Source organism: Procambarus clarkii, chromosome 45, assembly GCF_040958095.1.
Source record: "Procambarus clarkii isolate CNS0578487 chromosome 45, FALCON_Pclarkii_2.0, whole genome shotgun sequence".
NCBI lineage: Eukaryota > Metazoa > Arthropoda > Malacostraca > Decapoda > Cambaridae > Procambarus > Procambarus clarkii.
The window spans coordinates 1-23,983 of record NC_091194.1 but is presented as its reverse complement, the minus strand read 5'-3'; the positions used below and the strand labels follow the sequence as shown (position 1 = coordinate 23,983).

Sequence of the window (23,983 nt, the reverse complement as noted above, 5' to 3'; positions counted from 1 at the left end):
ATTAATAAAGATTCACAAATAAAGATTATATTTGTATATGTTATCAAAAAGGCAGAGATAAAATAATTTTTGTGAATCCATCACAGAGATTATACCTTATTAGAGAGGAAAAATATTCATATATTCTTTTTACCCATTAGTTTTAAGCTTTAGTCATTAATGTTTTTCCTGCCCGAAACGCTTTGCGTAATAGTGGCTTTAGGCATTGTATGTACTAGCTCTATCTATAAAGCCAACAAACTTTGTAAAATCTCTTTATGTATGTACCTTACCTAAATAAAATTATTATTATATTATATTATTATTATTATTATATTTTAAACAAGGCTTCTTGGCCGACGCTCTCCCTATCGATATATGGGAACTACGACCTTTCGAAGATCAATGTTAATTTAATCTAGATATTGTAATAATCGAATAATCGAAACCCTTTTAGCGTGTAATCACAATGTTTCTGTAATTAACTTGAATGTTAGATCTCTAAGCAAACACTTTGATGATGTTAATGCCCTATTCAAACAGTTGACAACAAATTATCTTTTATTGTATTTACTGAAACGTGGTTAAAAGAGGACACTACTCAACTCTACAACATACCAAACTACTCAGCTATTCACAACTGTCGTCCTATACAAAGAGGTGGTGGTACTTCTCTTTACTACCAGCAAGAACTGACTTGCTTAAAAGTAATTAAATCTAGAGACCCTTATGGAGAGTATATATTTGCCTGTTTCAGAGTCAAGGGTAACGATGGGTCAAGGGTAACGATGGGTCAAGGGTAACGATGCTGTCTTGACTGTGGGAGCAGTCTACAGGATGACTCCTGGTTCAACCTTGAGGCCGAGCGGACGTCTGGACTCCTCCTCCGCCTGGGAGCCGCCTGATCACGTCTTGTTTTCGCGTTTTGGCTTTGCTACTGCCATTTGGCATCCTTTTTCAACGGTCCGATTGTACGACAACTGGCGCACATATCTTCTTGGGTCACAGGGTTGTTGATAGATTTTTTTTGACGTGTTCTAGCTGGTTCTCCCGGCGGGGTGACGGTGTTCGGGGGCCGGTTTGGCCGAGAGGTACAGGGGGTTGGTGGGTCTTGATGGGTTCCTGGTGTGCCCTCAGCCGTGGTGGGCGGCTGGCTTCTGCTCTGCCGGGGGACACTGGATGACTTTTTGCGTTTTAGTTGGGGGCAGAGTTTTGGTTTTGCTACCTGAGGGACTCCTGGGGCTCCCCAATCATCTGCCTGACTGTGCGTTTATTTGCCATATGGCATATTAGTTTCTAGTGACTGGCGTCACTCGTTTTGCGATTTGGCTTGGCGTTCCACCTCTCCAGGCTTCGTGATTCACCCTTAACGGGTCCGCCGGGGCGCCTCCCATCCCACCATCGTCGTCGCCCCTAAAGCAACAACAGTCTACAGGGTTCCTAACATTGATGTGACTGAATTTAACTCTAACCTTAGAAATCTTATACTAGAGAACAGACTGAACAAAAACCACTTGTTAAAGTCACCATTTCTGGTGACTTTAACGCTGACCTCTGCGAGCCTGATAACTCTCCTGCTGCTAGTTTCCTCAACTGTATGAATTCCTGCTTCCTCATACCATTAATCACTAGACCTACTAGAATCACTGACAGTACTGCCACGGCTCTTGATCACATCTGGACCACCATAACCTCTCCACTTACTTCAGGGATAATCATCGATAGCCCTACAGACCATTACCCCACATTTCTCCTAACCAACATTAACAAACCACCTCTAGAGGTTGTAACAGATCCCATGAGCACCACACCAGAAACAAATACCTATTTGATATTCCAAGAGTACGACTTAGTCAAACTAGAAATGCTTTACAAATCAAGGGACTTGAATGTGGAACGACCTTCCCAATTATGTTAAAGACTGTACCTCACCCAACCAGTTTAAGATAAAAACAAAGTACCGCCTAATTAACTCAATGTAACCTACCTCGCCCCTAAATGTCAACCCATGTCTACGATTTTAAACAATGCTGTTTGTTGACCAAATTGTATTTTTGCTTTTTTCTGCCATGTACCCCCCCCCCTTTTTTCATTTTTTTCTGATTTTTTCTCAACACAATTTATACTTCAGTCTAAGTTAGTATTAAGTTTGTCTTAGTGTTTTTCCTGCCCGAAACGCTTTGCGTAATAGTGGCTTTAGGTATTGTATGTACTAGCTCTATCTATAAATCCATCAACTTTTGTATTTCACCTTGTATGTATGTACTTTACCTGAATAAATATTTGTATTTTTGTATTTGTATACTGTAATCAGAAATTTTGTTTTCCAATGTTCCTTTTAGTCAAGTGTCCTTCATTATTTACAAAGGATTATACTGTACCATCATTTTATGTCTAAAAAATAACAAAATATATGCAGAGAGAGAAAGTCACAAGAATGTGGCTGAAAAGACAAAAATCCAACTCGTACACATAAAATGAAATGAAAGTGACAACGTTTTTGTCCATCCAGGACCCTTATCACGACCTGATAAGGTTCAGGATAGACCAAGGTATCAGCAGTCATTCATTTTACTTAAGATTAAGCTATTAAAATACATTTTTGGAAAATGACAATACACGATATTGTAAAATTTTACTGACAAATGCAGCTATATACAGTATGCTTATGTGATATTCTAAGCACAATATTATTTAAACATACAAAATCTGTGTGATGAAAACATTCTATACAGGCCGTAGAGTTAAGCTCCATTTTGAGGGTGATTTTTGAAGACTAGAGACTAGATCCAAACAACGGTGGAATGCTGCCCATTCATTAAAAGTATCCCGCATGCAATTTGTCACACACTTGGATATTTCTCATTTAAGACATTCAAATTTACAAGGCTAAGTCGCCTAACAATTTAAAACATGTGCAACCATTTAATTTTTTTTCTACATACAGCTCTATTCAATGGAATTAAATACAAAATTTGACCTGTTCAATTATACTTTGAGTATATTTACAATTGGATTTGTACTTGATAGCTATAGAATGGCTGTCACAATGTAATGCTGGTAGCTTGAAATTAAATGATATTTTGTTTAGTAAAAAGTTGTCTTTCAATAATGGCATTATATTTATACAATAAATATAAATGTCTCATATAAGCTTAATGTATTGATCACATATATCTCTTGCTTTCCACAAGAAACTATATGCGTTACTTTCTTACACTATACACATTAATGCACAAAAATATTTATTCAGAAAACTTTAATGTTCATACACTATGAAACCTAGTTGTTAATTCTGTGAAATTTTATTGTACAACAATGATTAGGAAAATGTTAATGTTTTGAGTCATGCAAATACATGTTGGAGTTTCAAAGATCCATTCTCATTCTTGAAGTGGTCAGAGGCTTTGGAAAGCACTATTTATGGCAAGATTTTCCCCAGTGTTAGATACTAGTATGAGATCTGGCTCAAGTGTGTTCAGTGGGTGTGCCTGTTCTTGGTAACTTTGGTTACACACAGCTGTCACGACACATTCATCTGGCTCACAGCTTGGAAGCCTGCTGGAGATACCATCAAACCAGCCACGGGGATTCTAAACAACACAAAAACCAATAATGTCATCTGCATATAAATTTAGATTAGACACACAGTATTATTAAAAACAAAAATCATACAATTATCACTGTCATTTAGTCACTATAACTTTATTTATGTTATTGCAGCTTTATCCATTTAATATACAAGTATTTAAATAAAATATTTATATCAGGCTAAAAACTTGAACAGTAATAAGTTAATTAGTAATTTAATTCTACATTACATGTAACATACATTCCTCAGTTTTCCATACTCAATTATAACAAAAATACCCATTGCAAAGCAACTGTTCTTTCACCTAGGACATCACATTTTGTGGGGGATTCAATGAATCCGCTAAAATACAAAAAAAAAAAAAAAAAAAGAGTACTGCATTAGTAATAATTAGTGAAAAATAAACCTTGGCTTCGATACATTTGGTATGTTTTTTGGCTTTGAACATTTCTGGCTCGGCAAAACAGTTGCAGTTTTTTATGCAGTGGCAAATCAAGGGAATGGGTTGATCAAAGATTGTTACTGCAAATTCGCTGTATAGGCCTACATGAAGGATAAATTTGATAGTGGTGTGAAGTAGACTACTTCTGTACTGTGATCAGCTCATCCTGCCATATTGTAAATGGGGGAAAACAAAAGATTAATATAAGATGTGATATAAAAAGCTTAAAAAATCTATGATACTGTACAGTCTATACAATTTTTCATCAACTTTTTGAGCAAATACAGTACTGCAGTATAAACAAACAAATTCTAAACTTTAATGTCATTTTAAATTCTATACTACTGTAGAAATGCAGGGACACTATACAGTACATAAATACAATTACATTAACAGTACTGTATTGTATACATGAAATTCCAAGTGCATATATTTGACTAAGTTGCTGTGCAGTATTGTGCACACCTCTTTTTCTTTGTGTCTGTATGTGTGTAAGGGAGGGAGGAGTTTGTGTGTGTCAAACAAGTCAAAATATACTATAGAAAACTGCACTGTGGACATATAAGCATCTTTAATTTAATACTCTAATATTCCTATATACATAAAAGCTCTCTCTCTCTCTCTCTCAAGAGAGAGAGAGAGTGTGAGAGTGAGAGAGAGAGTGAGTGAGTGAGTATGTGTGTGTGTGTATCCAGGTCTCAACAACATGGGGGGAAGGAATCATATACTCATAGCTGTATAGCACTGACTTACCCTTTTACCATCTCTGGCAACCAATAGAGGAAAAAACTGTTCACTTTAGTCTAAATCTTGAACTCTTTCGTAGCAATGTAATATAACAAATACAAATTAAATTAGTGTATTTTGATATGCACTTGCTTAACAAAACCAACTTTAAGCTTTATCAGTTTTGATCAATGTTATACTGTATTGCTGCCTATAACTGAGAGCAAATAATATTTGACCCCTGATATACTGCCCTGCTTGACTGATTTTAATATTAAGAATTTAAGAAACCCAGAAACAACAACATGTACTCCTTTCTCTTTATAGTGATACTTCAAACAACTGAATAGGATAAGATGTAAAGTGCTCCGAGTATTTTGCTCTAAAGTGCTAAGATGGACTTGCAGAAATCTGGCTTTTTACAAATGAAAAAAGCTAACATACGATTGCAAACATAAGCAAAAGGTTTGAACAAAATATCATAACTTTAACTCACTTACTCAAGCTAAGACAGCAAAAACTGCATCAAAACTTAAATAATGGCTTGACTGTCATACCTTTGGGATGGCAAGTGGCTCTTTGTAACATCCTCATCATGCCCCAACGAAAGTTTCTCATCTAGAAGTGAGGCTGGTGTGGAGGGACTGGAACGGTTGTTCTCCATGGAACAATCACTAACTCTCTCAAAAGAATCATCACAGTCAAGAGATGATGTTTCCTTAATGACAGATGAGTCTTCATCTCTGTAAGGAAATTGAGTGGCATATTAGCCGTGGCAGATGTTCAATGTCCGAGTACTGTATCGTTTAGTTTCATTTCTATTGTCAGGCTCTATTGTGGGAAAAAATTGTTCTGTACTCGAACGGATCGGTATTCGATCCGCCTTCAGGAATCAATAAAGTTTTAGTACCGAGGTTCCACTGTATATTTATATATACGTATTCATGATTTGAGTGGCAAACTTACTCAATGTTGAGAGGTGTAAGAGCATTAGTGTGAGCTGCTGATGGAACAAACTGCATCATCTCCTGTATCTGCTCTACAGACACCTTAAGATAATCTGAAATCCAAGATTATGTTTTAAAATCCATGGTGTAGATGGTGTTATGATTTCTCTGCTAGTACAAACATCATAAAACTGTTCATTCAAAGCTTTACACATGTCCTACTCTGTCTCCGAGGGCCTGTTATCCACTCTTAGTCTCTGAATTTTGTCATTCGAATTCAATTTTATCAATAAAATTATAGAATAAGCTAGAGTCTATCTTACATTTATCTGCTATCACTTAATCAAATTACATTCCTCGTTCCCGTGTATATCTATGAAGTGGTTTCTGGCCTATTTATAGGTTTGATAGTTCCTGGTTTAGGTATTTTTCAATACATATTGGTTTCACCTTTTCTAAAATTTTAAAGTAAAAAATGATATGCATGTTGGTGGCTTTACAAGAATGTAATGCTCAAACTCCAATGCATGTGCTTTCACAACCTAAAGTGCCTTCTTGTATAGATATAAATAAATAAATAAGTAAAATAAATGCATTCATGATATATATTACTCATACTAATGGCATTCCCACAGGAACAATAGGGTGGACTTCTGACAAACTTCCAGCATCCTGTCCCTGTCAAGGCTGCTAGATATAGTGGCCCCTCAGGTAAATTCAGTTAAATTTAATCAACCATTTTCACTTCATTTAATCATTTTTCACTTACCACCCCACCTTGTAATGCACTTCATCCATCTGCAACTTTTATTTGATGAAAAATAGTAGTCCACATTAATATAGAACTTGAGCAACATAACTTACGGATTTACACAATATAAAACACTAGTGTTGTGCCTGACTTACCTGTAGGAAGAGGCCCAAGGCGCTTAGCAGCAATGAATAAAGTATTTGGGCACCAGAAGTGGGGCATTCTGGGATATAATTTGCCTGTATCAGATGGAAGATGAAATCCAAGTTCTCGAAGGAGCTGTAGAAAAGTTGGTGAGCTAAAGACCTCTTCCTGTTCTCCCGTCCATGGGATTATGGGAATGGACTGGTTTGAAACTGTAATTAAAAATATTTTCATTACAACTATCCAAACTGTCATATTATTTCAGAAAGCTCAAATTTATTCTGATTAATAAATTATATACTGAGAGTACAATTTATTTATTTATTATACAAGAAGATAAATTGGGTTGTGAGAGTACAGTACTGTACATAACATTGGTGTTATACATTTTGCTGTTTAATGAAAAAATACACAGTGGTCTATGTTCTTGACACACAATCTAGGAGCCCGGGTTCAGTCCTTGGGCAGGACAAAAATGGTTGGGCACATTTCCTTTCACCTAGTAGTAAATAACCTGGTAGTTAGACAACTGTTGTGGGTTGCATCCTAGGGAAGGTCAGTATTTAACCTAAGGCGACCTCAATCAGCCTAAATACAGGCTTCCTGTCCCTGAAAACAGGATAAGTGGATGGAGCACTGGAAACACTGGTGCATGCTTACATGAATGAAAAGGTTTCTTCAATTAATATGAACAGAAGAAATACGAAGAGAACTTACAGGCAAAGTTGAGGGCCACAGGTTCGGGTCTAGGCATGTCAGGACCCATGAACTTGATTTTTGCGTAACATGCTTCCAACAACTGCGTCTGTAACCACATTACTTGACTCCCATACCCTTCTTCTTTGAGTTTAGCTGTTAATAAAAGGCTTTGCAATATAATCCATGTACTGAAATATTATGACAAAGTTTTATTATTATAGTATAAATCATATCCTAAATATTTTCAGTTTATAATATATTTCAGAATACTGTACAGTAATCCTAATAATCAATGTTTTAGGATTAATTATATAATATTGTTACCCTATTAAATCATTTAATATTGTGAATGTTACCCTATTAAACTTATAATATTACAAACTACATCATCAAATTTGCAGATGACACTAAAATTTATTGTAAAGTTGGAAGTGAAAATGATATTGAGGCCTTCTTGGTTATCTTGAGATGATTTCGGGGATTAGCGTCCCCGTGGCCCAGTCCTCAACCAGGCCTTCTTTTTGTTATACACCCCCCAGGAAGCAGCCCGTAGCAGCTATTTAACTCCCAGGTACCCATTTACTGCTAGGTAACAGGAGCATTAGGGTGAAAGAAACTCTGCCCATTTGTTTTCGCCTCCACCGGGATCGAACCCGGAACCTCAGGACTACGAATCCGAAACGCTGTCCACTCAGTTGTCAGGTCCCACGAAGAGATCTACCATACATTAACTCCACAAATGATAAGAAGACTAGCAAATGTGTTTTAGTATTGAAAATGCAAGACCTTGCATGTGGGGCATAACAAGCTGTTATTCGAGTGTCAAACTTGATAGAAATACAAGAGGAAGAATTATGTTGCAAATACTGTATTTACCAGTAAGGAAGATGACTGTAGCATTGTCATCCCAGTCGGAGGTGTTCTCCATGTTCATCACATTCCCTTCCATGCTACCTGCAGCTTTGTCGCACACTGTTGCTGCCCACAATGCTGTACATAATTGGCATTTTTTTATGACAGTATATTTTAATAGAATTTAAAATCATATAACATTTTACATAAAGTAATGTAATACAGAACCATTAGTAACACAAGTTAGGCATGACAATATGTGTATGAAGCCTTAAAATGCTTTTGGCAGCTAACCTTGTCCATGGCCACAGAAATCCTTGTTCTCCAGAGTCACTGTTTCTCCTTGTTTTTGTAAATGATTCATATTGGATTCTGTATGTTTGTCATTGAGATTGCTTGGGTTCCTGCCTTTGTCTGGGTCTTTTTTCTTAAAGACTTTGAGAGTGTGGAGGTCATCCATGCAGTCTTCTAAATAGCTGCTCACCATCATTACATCATCCTCTAAATTCACATCTCCCACACATTTGTTCACAAGTGTTTCAACCTAAAAATAGAAAAGCAAAACTCTTAAGTTGAACGTAATGAAATAAACTTTTCTGGTTGGCTCTCAGTAAATTTTCCTAACTGAGAGCTGGTAGTGTCATGTGTGAGGAAGATACACCAGGTCTTTATAGATATAGTACCCCTGCCTATCATGAGCCATGGCCAAAATTGGGCCTTAGGGTGAGGGGAGAGACTGGGGGATCAGAGATCAAATAAAAACTGAGAAAATACCCAGCAAAAAGCACCATAACAACAAAACAAGCATCTATTTGAAGAAAATTAAGTATGCTGAGGTAAGAAGGTAAATCATTATTGCCATGGGATGTGGTAAATGTCACAAATGAGATGTGTCTGACCACCACCAGGTGGCAGTCTAGGTCACTCAGGGCTCTAACTAGCCAGTAATATAGTGGTGCCTCGATTAACGAGTTTAATTTGTTCTGGCACCGACCTCGTCATGTGGAAAACTCGTCTTGCGAAACAATAACAAAACTGTCGTTGGAGGTGTCCGAGAACCAGCAGGAACGATCGTTAATCGAGCGAAAGCTCATCAGTCAAGACATATTTTCTGCGAGCGGCTTGCTCGTAACTGGAGCCGCTCGTCATTCGAGGTTCCACTGAACACTGAAAAATACAGGAGTAACTTTCTGTGATTCAAAATCAGCTCTTCAAGCACTTGTAAACTCAGTATGCAGAATAGATAATATAAATGTTATAATATCGGTTATAAATAATATAATTGGTGCACAGAGCACGTTTCAGAATCTCTCTCTTGTAAAGATACAATCTCACAATTGGGAATTCTGGTTTTGAATCTCGAGTGGGACAGAAATGATTTGGCACATTTCTTACTACCTAATACCCCTGTTCACCTAGCAGTAAATAGGTACCCAGGAGTTAGTCATCTTGTTGTGGGGTTGCATCCTGGGGGAGATCAGTAATTCCAACTCTGGGGACCTCGATATGAGCCTAATATGCTACTTTTCATAGTACCCCTTATTTTGTTTGTTGGTGATTATGGCATCAAAATATAATGTATTATTTAAGATGATATGTTGAACTACCAGGTACCAATTTACTGCTACATAAACAGAGAAATCAGGTAAAAGGAAATTTTGCCCAAATGCATCTATCCTGCCATGAGAATCAAACCCAAGACCTTTTGGTAGTGACTCAACTGTGCTTACCACTGTGCCACATTATTTTGTTGGAAATTGCACGATGAACTGAACCTTATTCCCTCCAGAATCTGGAATTTCATATAACAAATACAAATTATAAAGAGATTTGCTTGGCAGATTTGGACTAATGTTAAGAAGAATTTGTTATGTAGAGGTCAAGATTTTTGAGGGTGCAGTGTACTATATATCTTTAGGCACTATTTTCACTAACTTAAGCACTATTTTGGTACCTTGGCATATATCAACTATAAAGTATTTTTCTTTTAACTATTTGACTTAACTGAAAGTATACAACTTACGGTAGGTATCTCTGCACACAGTTTAGAGCATTCACTCGTGGTAATGAAGCCTCGTGCCAGTAACTTTTGAATAACCTGTTGATAGAGTGTCATATATATTTAATAATTGCATTCAAATTTTATATACATTAAACATTCTGAATAGTAAACTGGTTTATCCTGAAATAACAGACTAATATTGTTGGTGGGAATTTAAGCTTTTCTCAAATGTGACCCACAACAGTCAACTAACAAATCAAGTACCTATTTCCTACTGGGTGAACAGAGACAGTGGGTAAAGGAGACTTACCCAGCTGTCTCACCTTGCTCAGGCATAGAATGAGATTCAGTCGAAACCCCCTTTTGCAGTGAGGAACAATGAGAATGTAATCCCTAACATACCTCTCCATTACATATACTGTATACCAATCTGATTGGTGTACAATATGTGAACCTATACACCAGTTGATTGATAGTTGAGAGGCGGGATCAAAGAGTCAAAGCTCAACCCCCACAAGCACAACTAAGTGAGTACATAGACAAAAGTCTTGAATTCACCACTTACATACAGCACATATACAAGAAAGGAACTAAAACAGGCATACTTTTAAAAAGTTATACTTCTGTATGATTACCATTATGCTCATCTCACACTATATTACCCTCACCTGATATTATCAGGTGGGGAGTTAGATTGGGGTGGTATATCTGTTAAATGATAACGCAGGTGTTCTAAGGCCAGCTCAGCATGATAGAAACCTCGCATAGAGCAAAATGGTATCTCAGCATGCAGGTTAACTGTCCGAAACCAACTCAAATCATAAAGCAGAAAAAAATCATCAATCACAACTATAATAAACTATAACTATTTGTGGTCCCTGACATGTTTAGTTTATAGATAAAGCTGGTGACACTATAAACATTTAGTATACAGTATTATAATTTTGCTGAAGATCTCTACCATAAGTCCAGAAACTCACGTGTGTCACCTTTAAGACAACCACACTCCATTGGATTTCAAAATCTTGAGCACAAAGAATTTTACTTCCTATATTTATAATCATAATCCATTATAAAAATGAGAATTATTAAAGCATTATTTACCAGTGATCTTGACATGAAATATTAATGAGGTACTGTACTGTACTGTAGTTCGTTTATGGAACATATTACTGTGTAATATACTAGATATGGGTTTGCTGGAGTCTTTCAGCCATTGGTTAGACATATAAAGGAGTGAGTTTGATTGGGTATAAATGAGAGCTGTCTTGTATGGGCCAATAACTATTCGATAATTTTGTTAATTCTACATTTTTGTATACAAATGTAGAAATTTTCAGTGATACATAAATTTATGGTGATGTGCAGGAATTTATAATGATACGCAGAAATTTACTGCATAATTACCATAATACAGATTTTAATGTTATCCCACATCTTAATTTAAGTCTATTAGTACTGGACATTTCTGAGTGCAATGTAAATCTAGTAAACCTTTGGTGCCTTACTTCTTTCTTAATAGGTTCTTCAATACAGTCATCACAGCATATTTCTTTGATCTTGTCCATGAGATCTTGTTCTGTAGTTGAGGCTGAATACAAATTATAGAGCTGGTCCAGGTCTTCATTCCTAGGATGAAGAAAAATTAATGCATATTATTAATCTTACACAAATTTAGGAAACATTTATCCAGTCATATAATCTCTTAAGGTTTAATGTCACTGAAATCTTAGCTGACTTTCACTTTTTATCCATTAACTTATAAGAAAAATGGTACACTATTAGTATTTGTATGTTTTAATTTTGTAGATAATTATCCAGTTTTCACTCTTTTTGTCACACATCTCCCTCGTACTGCTTCTAATCTGAATATTCTTAAATTGTCATCTCCGTTCTTACTACATGCAAAATGAAAATAACCCAGAACTAAATCTGCTATCTCATATCTACAATAATCAGCACATTGATCATGACTACTAAAGTTATTACACGGTAAACCATGCAAAAAACTAACTCCAAAATATCACTAGTCTATCAGTATTCAACCAAAATGTCAGATCACTTAATAAACATTTTGATGATATAAATGCAGTAGTAGAAGCACTAGGTACTAAACTCTCATTCATTATCTGGACAAAATCATGGCTAGGTAAGGACCAGTTAAGTTGTATAATTGAATATGGATAGCCATTCATAACTGCAGGCCAGACAATAAAGAGGTGGTACAGCTATCAATTATCAAGATAACTTCGCTTGCACTAGTGACATCAGCGATAGAGGTTACTACTGTGAATATACCTTTGCTCAATTCTTGATCAAATACCTTGAATCCCCTATAACTATTGGAGCTGTTTATAGATTTCGCAATACTAATACAACTGTTAACACTAGAAGCAGTGATCATGAGAATTCATCACTAGCCATGGGCTTCCTGTACCAACCATGGCCACTAGAAACAGTGGTTGCATGGTAATTAACTGAATTTACCTGAGGGCCACTAATACTAGTGGCCTCGACGAGGGGAAGCTGACAGCTTCCTTATCTGTAAATAATGTCCTTCTGTACTGTAAATAACATTCTTCTGTACTGTAAATAATGTTATTTACATTAAATAATTACTGTACTGAAAATAATTCCTTGGTGAGGAAAATTAAAATCAAATAATGCTTACGTTAACTCAATCCCTGCATGGTGAAGGACTGGTTTCTGCATGTCCTTCTTTTCCTTTTTTTTTGGGGTGTTCCATGCGCACTCGCGTGCACTTACGCAGGACATATTCAATAAGATCGGCCCAATCCTAAGGAATTAAATCACTAATTAGTTTAGAAGCATTCATAAAACCATAGAACATAAGAGTTAGTGTTTAAATGTATTTCAATTCATTATAGCTGTATGTTACCCAACCAGTTTGAAAGACAGACTAAGACATATCTATTTAATATCATGTAACAAATTTCACTTCCATTTTCTCGTCAAACAAGACATTTTTGTGTTGTGCTGCTATTGTTAATTTTGTATTCTAAAAATGTTTTTGTATGCCTCTCATCAATAAGTGTCATCTAATTATTGTATATAATTTGCTAAATTGCCTGTTCAAGTCATATAAGTTAATTTATTTCTTGTTTATTGATAAGTGTTTATCCCAATTAAACCTTTCAATTTGACTGATTTATTGTATATTATGTCCAAAATGCTTAGCATTCTAGTGGCTTTACTAAAGTGCACCTTTGTATATTTGCTATTATTAATACTGTAATATTATGCCCTCCCTAAAGCTTTATATCATTTGCTAAATTTCTGAACAATTTATATATATATATATTACAGCTACTTCTTGTTTAGTATTAAGTGTCTTACCTCATTTAACCTTTAAACCTCTGTAAACAACTTAACTGTTTTATCTTATGCCCAAAACACACTGCATACTAGTGGCTTTATGCATTGTACTTATCTTACTTATGTATCTTCCTCTGTTCATATATCATATGTAAATACACTTGTATATATAAATTATCATTGTTATTATTATTATTATATTATTATTATTATATTAAAGTAATATTCATAAAGAATTTACAATAAAAGACCATATTAACCCATACACATCAAAACTAAAACCTAGATATCCCAATACAGTACATCCATATGAAGATGAGGAGTCACAATAATGTGGCTGAAATATGTTGACCAAACTACACACTAGAAAGTGAAGGGACGACGACGTTTAGGTCCGTCCTGGACCATTCTCAAGTCGATTGTGACTTGAGATTATCCATATGAAATTAAATGAAATTGACAACATTGTACTCTATCATGGATCCTTATCAAGTTTTCCTCTTATGACTTGATAATGGTCAGGACAAACTGAAACATCATCCCTTTCATTTAGTTTTAAATGTGTTTGCTAAGTTAAATTTTTTCAGTCATGTTATTGTGACTTGTATAAGGCCTAGATTTGACTTAAACTGAAAGGTATACTTACCACACACAATTCACATCCTTCCTGCCAAATGCGCAAGAATACTCTCAGAATGGCTGGCTGAAGCATAACATTCACATTCCTTAAATCCCCAGCAATATGGTGCATCATTGTGAATATGCAATCATTCACAGTTTCATCATTTATGTTAAAGTTCTCAAGAAGGCGCCCATATTGACGCATCATGTCCATGGTGGCAAATCTGTTTTTGTAATAACAACATTAATAATAAATAACAATAATAAATTATTATTATTATTATTATTCATGTCATGGCTCGATTGTCTGGGGCGTGTGCGTGGGACTACCCACCGCATAGGTTCAAATCCTTATCGCACCTCTTACAGATTTTATTATTATTATTATTATTATTATTATTATTATTATTATACAGTAATGATAATAATAATGTAATCATAATACTAATACTAATGAAATCATAATCATAATGATACTACTACTACTAGTAATAATAATAATAATAATGCTGTAATTATAATAATAATAGTAATGTTAAGCAAAACATGTACAATGGTTATACAGATGACCATATGCTTTCCAGACATCTTAGGACAGAGATTGAATGAATAACCTGTTGTGTACAGGTAAGTGGTATGTCATCCTAAAAATCTAGGGAAAAATTTTCTAGTACAGTATTTTGAACGTACTAATATGAGAAGTTCTGATCCACTTATGAAGCTAAAGATTGCTGATTGTGAATAGCTGTTTAGATGGGAGAGGTGATGGGTGTTAATGGTGTACTGTACTTTGACAGCAAGTAATAATACCCCTCTTCACCTTCACATAGTAAAATACATCCAGCATTGAATGTAATGAAATGCATGTTGACCAAACCACACACTAGAAAGTGAAGGGACGATGACATTTCGGTCCGCCCTGGAGCATTCTCAAGTCGATTGTCTTACAATCGACTTGAGAATGGTCCAGGATGGACTGAAACGTCGTCGTCCCTTCACTTTCTAGTGTGTGGTTTGGTCAACATATTTCAGCCACTTTATTGTGACTCCTCGTCTGCTAATGAAATGTATCTTTCTGGCGGACACCTTGGTGGCTCTCTCAAGTCAGCCACCTGAATAGGGTCCCTTGGTGGCTCCCCAGTGCTATTCAGGAAGCTAACTCTAGGAAGCCACCGAGAAGCACCTCTCAGTAAAAATATTAGATTAATACATACTGTCTGATATGATTGAGAATGTCAAAGGTTTGCTTAGAAGAAAGACTTAGGCTGCTGACTTCCTGAGTGGTTAGGAATAGATGATTTGTAGTGATCAAGTCCTGCAGGTAGTTGAGACTTAGCACTCCTGGTCGGTACATACGGATCAACAACACAAACAGTTGCCGAACCTCCACTAACTGTCCAAGTTCCTCTGTCAATGAGATTATATTGTATTAAGCTAAATGCTAAACAATTTAACAAAGAATGCTAAAAATAGGATTATATATACATGTATATACATACAACAAAGCTCACTAAACAGCTGATCTGTTAAAGCAGAATAACACATTAAAAATGAAATAATTGTTCGGCCGACCGGAGGGAGCCGGTCGGCCGAGCGGACAGCACACTGGACTTGTGATCCTGTGGTCCCGGGTTTAATCCCGGGCGCCGGCGAGAAACAATGGGCAGAGTTTCTTTCACCCTATGCCCCTGTTACCTAGCAGTAAATAGGTACCTGGGAGTTAGTCAGCTGTCATGGGCTGCTTCCTGGGGGTGGAGGCCTGGTCGAGGACCGGGTCGCGGGGACACCAAAGCCCCGAAAGCATTTCAAGAAGATGGCCCTATAGTTTCAGCTCTGCCCTTTAGATCACTTTGTCATATAGAAGACATACTAATTTCATAAGAATATTCCCAATGCTGTAGTAGGTGGTACACACCTTTAATATGCATGAGATGTCCAACATCAAGCAGACTTTGGTCTTTCTTCATACAGACATCAAATGCAATGAAGAATTCCCTGAGAGCAGTAACAACAAGGTGAAGGCGGCGCACGTGGGGAAGCAGATTCTCCTGATCATCACGCACTGCACGCTCAAGGTCCTCCTGCATCACTACACCCTCGTATACCAAGTATGACACAACCTGAAAAAATGTCAAATTACATTATCAACCTTTACACTGTTCAAGTATTTATATAAAGAAAATAATAAATGGAAATACTGTAAATGGTATATGATATATTTTTTTTATTTATATACAGTATATGTACAGTACAAGAGGTCTTACATTCTTGTACATCCACTAGCACACACAATATTTTAGGTAAGTCCTTAATCCTAATTTTCACACACACACATCCCCAGGAAGCAACCAATGATGAAATGCAGATGAAACCTGTGATGAAATGTTCACCTATTTACTGCTAGGTGAACAGGAGCATCAGGGTGAAAGAAACTATGCCCATTTGTTTCTGTTTCCACCAGGGATCAAACTCGGACCCTTAGGACTATGAACCCCGAGTGCTGTCCACTCAGCCGTCAGGCCACATGGTATAGTATACCACTGCCAGGGACAGGAAGTTTATTAAGCTTATCGAGGTGTCCCTAGGCCACCTACTGACCTCTCCGGGGATGTCCCCCACAACAGTTCCCTCCACACAAGATATGAGAACTATGACCTTGTGGTGATATTTAAGATATTCAACAAATTTGATAATGCAATCTTCCACCACCTGAAGATATATAAAGCAGGACACTTCCAAAAGTAACACTTTAAAGCTTGCTAACAGTCACAATTAAAAAAAGATAGCAATGTTCTTCATTAACCAAATAGTAATAACCCAACAAAATTACCCACAAACGGCTGAAGCTAGGACAATGCTGCAGTTCAAAATGCACTTTAATGCACCTAAAAAGTTCAATTGGAGGATTCTGAACAAAACCCTTGTCCGCCATTGTTTTCCTGTCCTCCACATGGCTATTGGAGACAGCGGCCATTAGGTAACTTCAGTAAAATATAATTTTTACTCTAAGCTTCTATGAAGACATGAAAATACCTTCAATACTTAAGAGTGTATGTACATTACAACCCATCCTCCTGTTTAGATAGTACCTATTGTGATGATTGTCAATAGTCAGAATTTGTACATTCTTAGCTTATAGATATTAGTATACTGACTAGTAAGGAATTCTTTTAAAATAAATGAAGCTAAAACAAAAACTTAAATATTCCTAGGCCTAGTATAACGCGCACATACACACACACACACATTATATATGACAATGTCAGACCACGGAGGAAAAATGAAACAGGAAATTTCCTTAAGTACTTTCGTATATTAAATACATCTTCAGAAGGTTATTTTACAGATCGAGTGATGGGTATAAATAGGCAGGAAGGAGTGGTGAAGTAAGGTGAGGTACAATACTTGGACATTATATATATATATATATATATATATATATATATATATATATATATATATATATATATATATGTATATGTATATGTATATATATATATATATATATATATATATATATATATATATATATATATATATATATATATATATAACAATTAGGTGAACAAATCACCTAATTGTGTAGTGTAGTGTAGTGTGTTGTGTATTAGGCCTTGGGAGGTTAGGATAGGTTAGTTTGTCAAAGCAACACAAGTAAAAAATAGTTTTCCAGTTTGTCCAACTCAATAGTTCAGATTTCTACTTTTTAATTTCTTTGTATGTCGGTATATATACTATGGTCCTCATCGTTACAATAAGTACTACCAAAATAGGAAGATGGGCTGGTAGATTAATACTTACATCGATAGATAGGACAGGACATATCTGAGATAATTCCAAGTCCAACTCAACAGCAAAGCGAAGAAAGTATGTGATGAGCCATAACACATGAGACTTGTCAAGATCAATCTGACATGGAAGCATTACTTGGAGTCTGAGGCCCTGTAGCAAGTTCGAATATCCATTCAGCACAAAATCAACTGTAAATTCCTTCAGTAAGTTGGATATGTCTTCTGCTGTAGGATGATGATGCAAGAGTGCTTTGGCTTTAATCCTCTTACTCTCCTTACGCTTTATTAATTTACTTCTTTTGAAGTTCCTCTCTTGTAGGGCTTTTTGCAGCATTTTGGCTGGCCTAGGTTTACTCAGCATTTTATGAGGCTTGTGATGGTGTGGTCTTTTTGCATGGGGACCCTCATCACACTCTGACCCTGTTGAATTACTTGACTCTATATTCTCCTGAGTGTTTGAGAGCATCTTTTGAGACATGGTATGTCTTGATCGCTTTTGACCCAAAATAGGTTTATTTTTATGAAGTTTTGGCAATTGTGGTGGAGGCTTCTTTTCACTCCAGTCCCCACTTGACCCTGATTCTTCTTCATTTGGTGGCCTTTTAAATATTTCCTGCGAGAGGCATGTCGGTTGCTGCCCTGATTCTTCCATTGGGGTTAATACGTCATTCATAACACAACACTGGAAGGAGAAGGGCTCATCATCATTGTCATTTATTAACAATGAACCAACAGTATTTAAACTATCATCCAGAGTATTGTGTATGAATTGTAAAGGAGAAGACTCTTCAGTTTCATTATCAAGCAGAAGGATAGGAGATATCTTCTCCAACACTACCAGAGAACTGCTCCCGAGCTCACGTCCATCATCACATGCGCTTTGGCCACCCACATGCTTCACACTGCCCCTGCCTTTACATTCCTTTATGGTTTGTGTATCAAGCAAAATTTTTTTATGATTTTCCATTTCCAAACAAGTTTTTATTTCATATATTTTTCCATCCTGAGAATCCTTTAAAGTTTGAACTGAATCTTCAAATGAAATCTGATGCACAGTGTCCTCAGCACACCACAGCTTTCTTTCTGTACTATTTTTTGACTGTTTATTTTTGGATCTGTAAGTTTGGTTGATATATAGTGACGGCCATTCATCAGGGGACGAATCCACATTTGACCCCGAGCGGCCAAACCCACTATCCTTACTACTATTATCCTTGTCCACATTTCCTGTTCCTGCTGAGGTGTCTGAGTTTTCATTTATTTCAGTTGTCTTATCATGAATTTTATTGGCTTTGCCAATACCATCCATTGGTGACAGTCTCTCAGATGAATCAGAAACTGGGTCTGATGTAGAGATATCATCCTGCAAGGAAATTTCTTTAAATATCATGAATTTACATTAGCAAAAATCTCATCTAGTAACATTGTCAGGCTTAGAAAAATATTATCTAAAATACTGTACCTTGAATTAATATCAAAAGAAAAATACTATACTAAAATAGGAAAATTATGAAATATACTGTATCAACTTCACATTTCTATTTAGGCCTACTCTTTAATAAAGATTCATCTGAAGTTATATAAACAGCTAATTGAAATGCATTGAACATGAGAGTTTTTCAAAGATTTGCATTTGTACTCACTGAGGAAGATGAAGACATCGGGTTATTTTCATCATCTTCAGAACTCTCGGAGAGGGACGATGTGAGCCATTCATTAATTAGATTGCGTATAGTTCCCTGTTGTTGTTCTCGATACATCAGGGACATCAACTGAACCATGGTGACGTTAAACAGGTGCTGCAAACACAAGATAATTACGCATTAAATACAATATCAATAAAACAGCTCATTGAGAGGTAGTATAATACAGTACTGTATTGCACACAAGGATGTTCATGGGTTCTGTTACATAATTTTTTTTTTAAGTCTTAGTACTGTATAGGGTATGGTCAAATTATATACAAGATGGTTTGCCAAAGCTTCTTTTCTTTGTACAATAATAAGAATAAGAATATTTGCACAAATGTACAAACAAATGAAACATGAACAGGGAAAGATACATAGCTAAGACAAGCACATTGCAAAAAACTTCTAATACACAGTAAGCATTTTGAGCATAACTTAAGATAAAAATGGCTTGAAGGTTTGATGAGGTAGACACAATACTAAGACAGTATTATATAAATGTTACTCTCACCTGCTGGTTGCATGTCAATAGTCGTATCAAAATGTTGTCAAAACGTTGAGCAAATAAGTTCCACAATATCTGGTCTTCCATCAGAATAGCTGAAACAGGTCCTCCCTGAAAGAAACATTAGTTTATCAATATGCAGTTTTGGATGATAATTTTAATTCATTTTATCAGGTCTCCTTATTGATGGTCTGATCAACCAGGCTATTAGATGCAGCTGCTCACAGTCTGATGGTAGTATATACCCACACTTGTTGGGCATATTTTGACAGTTTTTCTTTCCATTTTCTAGGGGCCTCAATGGAGACAGGAAGCTTTGAGGGCCAATACTGTATCTCTAGTGGCCTTGATAGGTACAGGAAGCTCTGAGGGCCAATATTTCTCTAGTGGCCTCGAATAGGTACCGAAAGCCTTGAGGGACAATATCTCTCTAGTGGTCTCGAATAGGTACTGAAAGCCCTGAGGGCCAATATCTCACTAGTGACCTCAATTGGGGCCAGGAAACCCTTAGGGCCAATATCTCTAGTGACCTTGACATGGACAGGAAGCCAGCAGAAGCCTATTCTTTAATTTAGATTTTGATGAAGCACTCTAGGGGTGATACACAAAACATTATTTCTCAGTACAGTATTATCTCTTGAGTATATTATATGAATCTGAAAATTTTTATAGTCTCTTAGACTTTCTATTTCCCTGTGTATATTATTCATAAAGGTTTGTGTATTTCATTCACATATGGTACTGTTCATAAATTTTCCGGTTTTTCATTCATATATATAGTATTGTTCATGAAGTTTCCTGAATTTCATTCAAGTATGAATCTGTTTGTAATACTCCCTAAAGATTTCCTTGAAAACTCTCCATGAAACCTGTTATTCCTTTTGAACCTATCAATAGCCTAGTTGGCACAGTATACAGGATGAATGCCAATTTCACACCAAATCAATGTCATCAATGATGACTCAGCTTTGAATTAACACTAATAACATTAATTCAGTGAAGGTGAAGGAAAGACCCAATATATGGGTAAGTGTATTAATACACTTACCCATATTAATACAAAAGTGTATTAATACACTTACCCAATATTGGGTCTTTGCTTCACCTTCATTCAAGTACTATGTCATTGTAGTACGTTTCTCCATTAATTCAGTGTCAAACCAATGCCAGTCTTAGATATTGTCCCCATTGAGAAGATGTTGTACAACCTCTTCTTCAGAATTGTGAAATTTAAAAGTGATCTGCATATTTACCATGAGGAATTTACCTTCTTCATCTGGACAGTATCATGGGTCAGTATTTGTGTACCTGCGGCTTAGCTGCAGCTGCTGGAGGTGAACTGTAGCTCATCGTATGGTGAGCACTCGGGATATTACTGACATGCAGCAAGTTCCTCACTAACAGCAGGCAATGGTTAATCAGCTCACACTCAGATAGGCTCAACATTTTTGAATCCTAGAAAAAAGAGAAGGTTCATTTATGTAAATTTGTGGATGAAGCTAAAAATCCTCTATGCCACCCCAACCAATAATCCTGATGCCTCTCCAACATCTTGCATTTTGTTGTAGAGTTAATAAATTTGTTTATATGTGTACAAGGTGCTAAATAACCTTCCTGGTTTGGTGCCTTCTTTTGATAATTATTTACTTACTTATATGTGTACAAAGTAGTATGGCCTCCAATACCCTCTCATATAATGCCAAGATATTGCTTCAGTTCAAAATCCAGATAAAAAAATCCCTTGTGGATTAATAATAATAATAATAATAATAATAATAATAATAATAATAATAATAATAATTTTTATTTATATACAGTTCAGTTGCAACATGATACAGTGGTATACAATGTAATTTATATATAGCTACACAATGTAATTTATATAAAGCCACTAATAGATTAAGAGCCACTATTGTTAGATTAAGGACCTGCCCGGAATGCTATGTATGTTAATGGCTTTGCAAGAATATACACAGACATTATCAAACTTATGTAATCTCATCAACTCATTGTATCTTCTTCTGAATAAATTATTATTATTATTATTATTATTATTATTATTATTATTATTATTATTATTATACACAGAATTTTGAGGATAACTAAACATAAATAAGTACTGTAATTTATTTGTAAGTTTAATGGGGTAACATTTAATACAAAAAGAGAAGTAAGCTAACCTATTTGAATTGCTAAAGAAATTTATCAAATGATTTAACAAAATTTAGCAATTTTTAATGATGAAAAGCATAAACCACTTAACAGCTTTGGACAGTTACAGCGCAAAACAATTCTAATTGACTGATATTAACTGTGGTAATAACCAAGGTAATTGAAGAACTTACCTGAAGAACTGAACTCATGACATCAATTATAGATTTGGTTACTTGAGTATCAAGGAACAGTTTCTTGGCCATTACAATGGAAGACTCCAATTCATAGATAATAAGGTGACCTTCATTACTGCAACTCTTTATCTCAGATGGCATCAAGCACTCCACTGGCGTCATGAGTTCCTGTAGTACTCTGTGGGTCATAAGACAATATATTAATACAGTATCATCAAATGTTCAGTTGATGTCATTAACAAGTACAGTTAATCATACAGCATTGAGGAAGAAAGAGCAACAGTTAAACTACCATGATGCACACAGGATGTCATCAATGCTTGCAGAACATTAAAGACAAGAAAACCCTATCATCACTATACTATGTCTCATGAAGCACTTAATCATCAGGTATACCAGGTCCCAGTAGTTATATCAAAATCCACATAACTTTTGTGAAACATTTGGCAGATGTCATCGCTGTAACGTATAAGATTCTGGGAGGAAATAAAGAATGCCCATATACTATGACATCAATTGCTCTGCAAGTGTCACCAATGAATGTATCTCTCTCTCTCTCTCTCTCTCTCTCTCTCTCTCTCTCTCTCTCTCTCTCTCTCTTTGTCTGTCTCTCTGTCTCTCTCTCTCTCGTAAATAACTCCAGTGCTCAGTTATACCAAATATTCAAACACTGTATACAGAGTAATGCCAGAATTAGAAGGTACTTACTTAACAGTTGCTTCTATGAGTTCTCTATCTTCTTTGACATGTACCAATATTGGCAAAAGGTTCTGAAATACAAAATTATAAAATACAAAATAATGTGAGTATTCATCAGGTGTTGATGATATTGTATACATTACTAAATATATAACATAATTTGTTCGTGTGTTTCAGCAAATTACATTCTTGGCTAAAGTCAGATTTTATGATTATGATATATGAGCATAGAAGTGTGTTGTGTGAATATATTGACACATTGCATAGCTATGTAATATGATCTTGTGTGTGAGACAATACATAGTCCTATAATGTACAGATATAATGTAAGTTTTTTCCATATATATATATATATATATATATATATATATATATATATATATATATATATATATATATATATATATATATATATATATATATATATATATATATGTCGTACCTAGTAGCCAGAACGCACTTATCAGCCTACTATTCATGGCCCGATTTGCCTAATAAGCCAAGTTTTCATGAATTAATTGTTTTTCGACTACCTAACCTACCTAACCTAACCTAACCTAACTTTTTTGGCTACCTAACCTAACCTATAAAGATAGGTTAGGTTAGGTTAGGTAGGGTTGGTTAGGTTCGGTCATATATCTACGTTAATTTTAACTCCAATAAAAAATAAATGACCTCATACATAATGAAATGGGTAGCTTCATCATTTCATAAGAAAAAAATTTGAGAAAATATATTAATTCAGGAAAACTTGGCTTATTAGGCAAATCGGGCCTTGAATAGTAGGCTGAGAAGTGCGTTCTGGCTACTAGGTACGACATATATATATATATTGAGGACTGGAACCTCTGCCAGATTGGA

The 23,983-nt window shown here is 35.7% G+C and overlaps 2 protein-coding genes and 1 long non-coding RNA gene across 4 annotated transcripts; 1 reads left to right on the top strand and 2 right to left on the bottom strand.

The window, feature by feature from the left end:
• Nucleotides 1–697: 697 nt before the first annotated feature.
• Nucleotides 698–18,216, top strand: LOC138350430 (uncharacterized). 2 transcript variants are annotated; one of them, XR_011222069.1, is made up of 4 exons: nucleotides 698–988; nucleotides 6,322–6,397; nucleotides 16,063–16,199; nucleotides 17,946–18,216. It is a non-coding gene; the product is annotated as an uncharacterized lncRNA (long non-coding RNA). The 2 variants fall into 2 exon arrangements; XR_011222070.1 differs by lacking the exon at nucleotides 17,946–18,216 and adding an exon at nucleotides 16,433–17,496.
• LOC138350429 (protein timeless-like) lies at nucleotides 3,225–18,703 on the bottom strand. The gene is given in 15 exon segments (XM_069301066.1): nucleotides 3,225–3,572; nucleotides 5,297–5,482; nucleotides 5,706–5,799; nucleotides 6,593–6,793; nucleotides 7,299–7,433; nucleotides 8,157–8,270; nucleotides 8,427–8,676; nucleotides 10,156–10,230; nucleotides 11,643–11,763; nucleotides 12,806–12,856; nucleotides 12,858–12,931; nucleotides 14,117–14,315; nucleotides 15,306–15,498; nucleotides 16,007–16,211; nucleotides 17,893–18,703. Coding segments are annotated over 15 exon segments (2,631 nt in total). The 5' UTR covers nucleotides 18,556–18,703; the 3' UTR covers nucleotides 3,225–3,502.
• LOC138350381 (protein timeless-like) lies at nucleotides 18,621–23,193 on the bottom strand (the record flags this gene model as incomplete). Its single annotated transcript, XM_069301002.1, is given in 7 exon segments — nucleotides 18,621–18,625; nucleotides 18,744–19,245; nucleotides 19,526–19,681; nucleotides 20,082–20,186; nucleotides 21,384–21,530; nucleotides 22,421–22,601; nucleotides 23,132–23,193. Coding segments are annotated over 6 exon segments (1,080 nt in total).
• Between the last annotated feature and the right edge of the window lie 790 nt (nucleotides 23,194–23,983).